Genomic DNA, 6,536 nt, shown 5'->3' with positions numbered 1-6,536 from the left:
ACATTCTGCACTCTCTCTTTCCTTTTCCCCTATGTACTCTGTGAATGGTATGTTTTCTCTGTATAGTGTGCAGGCCAGGCAAGAGTGTTCTCTTCCTGTTGGGAAACACTTCAGCGGTCACAGGCATTTGGCCTCTGATTTTCAGCTAAGTGTTCTCCAAGGCGGCCTTCACGACATACGACAGTGCAGAGTCGCTGAGCAGAGATTGATAGCCAAGTTCTGCACACATGAGGACGGCCTCAATCAGGAGCTTGGGCTCATACCACACTATTTGTAACTCCCACGACTTGCCTGAGCTTGCAAAATCTCACTAAATGTCTTGTCTGGAGACAATACACATCTGTTTAACATGTGCTTAATGCTCTCTCCGCTCACATTGTCTGTACCTTTAAGACTTAATTACCTGTAATGACTCACATTCCAACCATTATTTTGTAAATTGAGTTTGTATCTTTAAATGCCCTGTTTGAAAACAGAACTCCCACTCACCTGACAAAGGAGCAGCAGGTGCTCCAAAAGTCAGTGGCTTTTGCTATCAAATAAACCTTGGACTTTAACCTGGTGTTGTGAGACTTCTTACTGTGATATCAGCAGCAGAGCAAACCATACACCCCCCACCACTCCACCCCCCGCCCTCCCAGGCCAAGAGCAGGTTCACTTGAGGTGAAGGGCATCAAAGTATATAGGGGGAAGGTGGGATCAGATTATTGGGCTGGATGGTCAGCTATGATCCCAACAAATGGTGGAGCAGTGTCAAAGGGCCAAATGGCCTCCTGCTCCTAAGTTCATATTTCTAAGTCACAGAGCCAAGGCTTTGCAGGAAACCTTTGTAAAGGCAGCTTAAATATCTTCGCTGGGCTAGGAAAAGACATTTCCCATCCTTGATCGTCAGCCCTGTATTTTGTGATAACTATAAACTGGATTTGACTTATAGATTTATTTAATTTGGATGTTGTTTGGGAAAGGGAAGTCTCAGTGAGTTCAGGGAGTCATAGACATATTTTGGAACAAGGGTAATTTCCATATAAACTGTGTGTTTAGCTGTTTATATAATTACATGTCTTAGAATATTGTCCTTTTTGTTGTGTATTTTTCTTCTAAGTTAATAATATTTGTTATATAACAACTGGACTGGTTCCTCAATGGGGTTTTACATGACTCCTCACAAAATCCAAAACACCAATGGACCACCACAAACTGGTGTTTCAAGTTGGGACACCCCCATAGGTAACATCACTGTGGTTCATGACACAGAGTCTTTTAGAAAGCTACTAAATGTCAATCTTTACCTTTGTTTATACATCTCAAATGTCTCACCAACATCATCAGCCTCCCGGTTCAACTGAGCTGGAGCTGTTTATGCGTTTTTGTGGCAACTTTTTCTCTCTCTCTGCCACATACTGTTTCGGTTTGATTTTTCTCAATGTAATTCAGCATCTATTTATTATGCTTGTGTTCTATTCAGACACCTGCTGCCACTTTTATGTCCTATGGTTCCCAGAGCAGGGTGACCAATTCCCGTGGTGAAAATTAAGGGACACAGTGGCATGAAGGTCCATTATAGCGGGGTTGGATGGGTGTTGGGGTTGCTGCCAGAGAAGGGGTTGAGATGGCAGACCTGTGAGAAAAGGGATTGAGGAGGTGGTGGTGGAGGGGAGGAGTGGGTGAATGGATGGTGGAGGAAATGCCAGAGCTGCAAGAGGACTCAGTGAGGGAAGGAATGGGTAGTGCTCTGTAAAGGTACAAATTAACAATGTCCTGCATGCATGCAACCTTGATCTCAGAATGGTGCTGTCAGTTATGGGACAAGCCTGTAAAATTAAGGGATGGTTAGTTCTCCTGCCAAATTTGAAATGATCACACTTTTCAACTCAAATGCTGCATAAGAGTCTGGCACATAAAGAGGCTGAATACAGTACTATCCACAGATTGATTGAAAAGAACATATGACCTGCACCTAGCGATTAGTGTAGTGGTGGACAGAGCTGTGTGCAGAAGCAAGTGTGAAGACTGCTCCTAGCTAGAACCTTTACTGTACCCATATTTATAGTAGTTAATAAATACTTACTATTGAACGACCTAAGATTACAAATAATTTAATAAGTCCTACCAAATTACACCCAACACCTTACAACATGTTGGATTTTATCTATATATTTGTCAGATCTTACTATATGCTGCAGACCAACACGTTGTTGGCACTTGCCTGTAGTGTGGGATGAGTGATACGGCATACTAGTTCCTAATATTTTCAAAAGTTCTGAATGCCACATTTAAGAACAATATAACAAAAAGTGTTCAAAGACAATGACGATAACGCATATTTGAATGCTGCAAACATTTTTTTCTCCTGCTAAGCCGGTAATCGTGAGTAGACAGTTAACATTTAACTCTTGGATACTCCAGAACAGTCCTGGAGAGTTGGTAAAGCACATTCGTTTTAATGCAAAATTATATCAGCAGCAAGGACAAGTACCGTTTAAAAAAATTGACAATGGTTCAGAAATGGGGGAGTCACTCTCAGGTTAAGACTGAAATTTTGAAAGAAAGTCGTCTGCCGGAACCTTTAGTGCCTGCTCTATGTTTCCCATCGGAGTAAATAGTTTGCAGCCCAAAATATGTTTTGCCGGAGCTCCGCACTTCCTGTCCGCTTGTTGGAGCTGCAGAGATGTTGCGTTCGTTGATCCGGGGGCAGGCTTTACTCCAGGTAACCATGGAAACGCCGACTGGGGGTGCCCCGCCTCGGGTCGTGGGGCCTCGCGGACAATCAGCGTCCAGGGAGGGCGCGTGCTGTGGCCGTTTGTCAGTGAGGTCGAGCAGATTCACGTGCTGGTTGCTGTCTGCGCACCTCGTGCCCAGGCCAGAGAGGTCACCAGGAGGGAATCAGTAGAGATAGAGTTAGTTCATGGGGGAAGAACAGTTAATAGATACGGGGTCACTTCATGGGGGAAGTACAGTCAATAGATACAGCGTCAGTTCATGAGGGAGGTACAGTCAATAGACATATGATCAGTTCCTGGGGGAAGAACAGACAATAGAGACATGATCAGTTCATGGGGGAAAGGATAGTCAGTAGAGATAGTCAGTTCATGTGGGTGGTACAGTCAAAAGATACAGGGTCAGTTTATGGGAGAAATACGTCAGTGAGAAGTACAGTCAATGGAGACAGGGTCAGTTCATGGGGGACACACAATCAATAGAGACAGGGTCAGTTCATGGGGGAGATAGTCCGTGGAAAGGATTTGAGGGTTAGTTCATGAAGGAGGTACAGTCAATAAAGAGGATTTGAGTGTCAGTTCTTGGGGGATGGAGTGGTTATGGTCAATGGAGAGGATTTGAGTGTCAGTTCATGGGGAAGGTATAGTCAGTGGAAGGGTTTGAGACAGCTCTTGGGGAAGGTGCAGACTGCAGAAATAAGATATGAGTGTCAGTTCGTGGGGGTATTACAATCAATGGAGAAGGTTTGAGTCAGTTCATGGTGAGGTACAGTCAATGGAGAGGGTTTGAGTCAGTTAATGGGGAGGTATAGTCAATGGAGAGAATTCGAGGGTCAGTTCATTGGGGTGATTAGTAGTGGGCGAGTAGAATAATGGGAGAGGTTTAAAAATCAACAAAGAATGACTAGGAAGTTGATAAAGAAAGGAAAGATAGATATGAAGCTAAACTAGCACTAAATATAAAAAAGGACAGTAAGAGTTTTTACAAATATATAAAGAAGAGGAGGCTGGCTAGAGTGAATGTTGGACCCTTAGAGGATGAGAGGGGGGATTTAGTGGTGGGAGATGAGGAAATGGCTGAGGCCTTAAATAAGTTTTTTGTCTCGGTCTTCACAGAGGAGGACGCGAATAGTTTGCCGGATATTAAAGATAGAAGAATGGTAGGAGTTGAGGGCCTGAATACGATTACTGTCACTAGAGAGGTAGTGCTTGATAGACTAATGGGACTGATGGTGGATGAGTCCCCAGGACCGGATGGAATGCATCCCAGGGTCTGAAGGAAATGCCAGAGGTGATAGTAGATGCCTTAGCGATTATTTACCAAACTTCGCTGGATTCCGGGGAAGTGCCAGAAGATTGGAAAACGGCTCATGTTGTGCCGCTGTTTAAAAAAGGTAGCAGGCAAAAGGCAGGGAATTATAGGCCGGTTAGTTTAATGTCTGTTGTTGGAAAAATGCTTGAATCCGTCATCAAAAAAGAAATAGCGAGGCACCTAGAAAAGAATTGTTTGAGAGAGCAGACGCAGCACGGATTCATTAAGGGGAAGTCGTGTTTGACGAATTTATTGGATTTCTATGAGGATGTGACTAGTGCAGTAGACAGAGGGGAACCAGTGGATGTGGTGTTTCTCGATTTTCAAAAGGCGTTTGATAAGGTGCCGCACAAAAGGTTGCTGCAGAAGATTAGGGGGCATGGAGTTGGGGGTAAGGTGTTAGCATGGGTAGCGGATTGGTTGCCTAATAGGAGGCAGAGAGCTGGTATCAATGGGTGCTATTCTGATTGGCGGTTGGTGACTAGTGGAGTGCCGCAGGGATCGGTGCTGGGGCCTCAGATATTTACCATTTATATAGATGATCTGGAGGAGGGGGCTGAGTGTAGGGTAACGAAATTTGCTGATGACACAAAGATGAGTGGAAAAGCAAATTGTGCAGAGGGTGTGGAAAGTCTGCAGAGGGATCTGGATAGGCTGAGCAAGTGGGCGAGGACCTGGCAGATGGAGTACAATGTTAGCAAGTGTGAGGTTATCCACTTTGGCAGAAATAATAGTAGGAGGGATTACTATTTAAAGGGAGAAAAGCTGCAGCATGCTACGGTGCAGAGGGACCTGGGGGTCCTTGTGCATGAGTCGCAGAAACCCAGTCTGCAGGTGCAGCAGGTGATCAAGAAGGCGAATGGGATGCTGGCCTTTATAGCAAGGGGGATAGAATATAAAAGCAGGGAGGTCTTGCTGCAACTGTACAGGGCACTGGTGAGGCTGCAGCTGGAGTACTGTGTGCAGTTTTGGTTGCCGCACTTGCGCAAGGATATTTTGGCCTTGGAGGGAGTGCAGAGGTGGTTCACTAGGCTGATACTGGAGATGAGGGGGTTAGACTATGAAGAGAGGCTAAATAGACTGGGTCTGTACTCATTGGAGTTTAGAAGGATGAGGGGGGATCTTATAGGGATGGATAGGGTAGAGGTAGAGAGATTCTTCCCGCTCAGAAAGGACAGCAGGACTAGAGGGCACAGCCTCAAGATAAGGGGGGGGACAGTTTAGAACGGAGTTGAGGAGGAACTTCTTCACTCAAAGGGTGGTGAATCTCTGGAATTCTCTGCCCGTTGAAGTGGTGGAGGCTACCTCGCTAAATATATTTAAGTCACAGGTATATAGGTTTTTGACAGACAAGGGAATTAAGGGTTATGGGGAGAAAGCGGGAAAGTGGAACTGATCCACTTCAGATCAGCCATGATCTTATTGAATGGCGGGGCAGGCTCTAAGGGCTAGATGGCCTACTCCTGCTCCTATTTCTTGTGTTCTTATGGTTATGGTCAATGGAGAGGGTTTGAGTGTCAGTTCTTGAGGGAGGTACAGACCATAGAGACAAGATATGAGGATCAGTTCATGGAGGTAGTACAGTCAATGGAGAGGGTTTGAGTCAGTTCATGCAGGAGGTATAGTCAGTGAAGAGGGTTTGAATGTCAGGTTTTATTTATTTATTGTCATGTGCACAGTGATAAGTATTGTTTCTTGCATGCTACGCAGATAAAACACACCATTCATAGAGTACATAGGGGCAAAGGAAAATGATAGGCTGTAAAATATAGTGTCGCAGCTACAGGTAGATTGAAGAGAAAGATCAGCTTAATATATGATTGGACCGTTCAAAATTCTGGGAAGAAGTTGTCTTTGAGTCGTTTGGTACATGTTTTCGGACTTTTGTACCTTTTTTCCCGACGGAAGAAAATGGACAAGAGTATATCTGGGGTATGTGGGGTCCTTGATTATGCTGGCTGCTTTCTGAGGTAGCAGGAAGTGTAGATGGAGTCAGTGGATGGGAGGCTGGCTGCACGATGGACTGGGCAACGTTCGTAACTCTTTATAGCTTCTTGCGATCTTGGTTAGACTAGGAGCCAAACCAAGCTGTGATACAACTGGATTGAATATTTTCTATGCTGTATCTGTAAGAATTGGTGAGATGTGGTGGAAATGCTGAATAGGCTTCTGAGAAAGTATAGGCATTGGTGGACTTTCTTAACTATTGCTTCAGCATGGAGGGACCAGGGCAAGTTGTTGGTGATCTGAACATTTAGGAACTTGAAGCTCTTGGGCCACTTCATCACCATTGATGTAGACTGGGGCATATCCTCCACTACATTTCCTGAAATCAATGACTATCTCCTTCATTTTACTGATATTAACGGAGAGATTATTGTCGTCACACTATTTCACCAGATTCCCCACCTCTTTCCTGTCGTCTCTTCTTGAGTTTGAGATCCAATCCAGTACTGTGATGTCATCAGTTCATGGTGAAGGCACAGTCAGAAGGGAGTGTCAGTTCA

The 6,536-nt window shown here is 44.7% G+C and overlaps 1 protein-coding gene across 1 annotated transcript in view; it reads left to right on the top strand.

The window, feature by feature from the left end:
* Window positions 1-2,627: 2,627 nt before the first annotated feature.
* Window positions 2,628-6,536, top strand: part of stoml2 (stomatin (EPB72)-like 2) — a 53,501-nt gene continuing 49,592 nt past the window's right edge. Inside the window, exon 1 of the mRNA XM_080184738.1 lies at window positions 2,628-2,707. Within this exon, the coding sequence (XP_080040864.1) occupies window positions 2,669-2,707 (39 nt within the window). The 5' untranslated portion in view covers window positions 2,628-2,668. The remainder of the gene's footprint in view (window positions 2,708-6,536) is intronic.

Source organism: Carcharhinus amblyrhynchos, chromosome 1 (assembly GCF_965287045.1).
Source record: "Carcharhinus amblyrhynchos chromosome 1, sCarAmb.v2.hapA, whole genome shotgun sequence".
In the NCBI taxonomy this organism is placed as follows: Eukaryota; Metazoa; Chordata; class Chondrichthyes; order Carcharhiniformes; family Carcharhinidae; genus Carcharhinus; species Carcharhinus amblyrhynchos.
The sequence above is the reverse complement of the archived record's forward strand: the minus strand, read 5'-3'. Positions and strand labels throughout refer to the sequence as shown.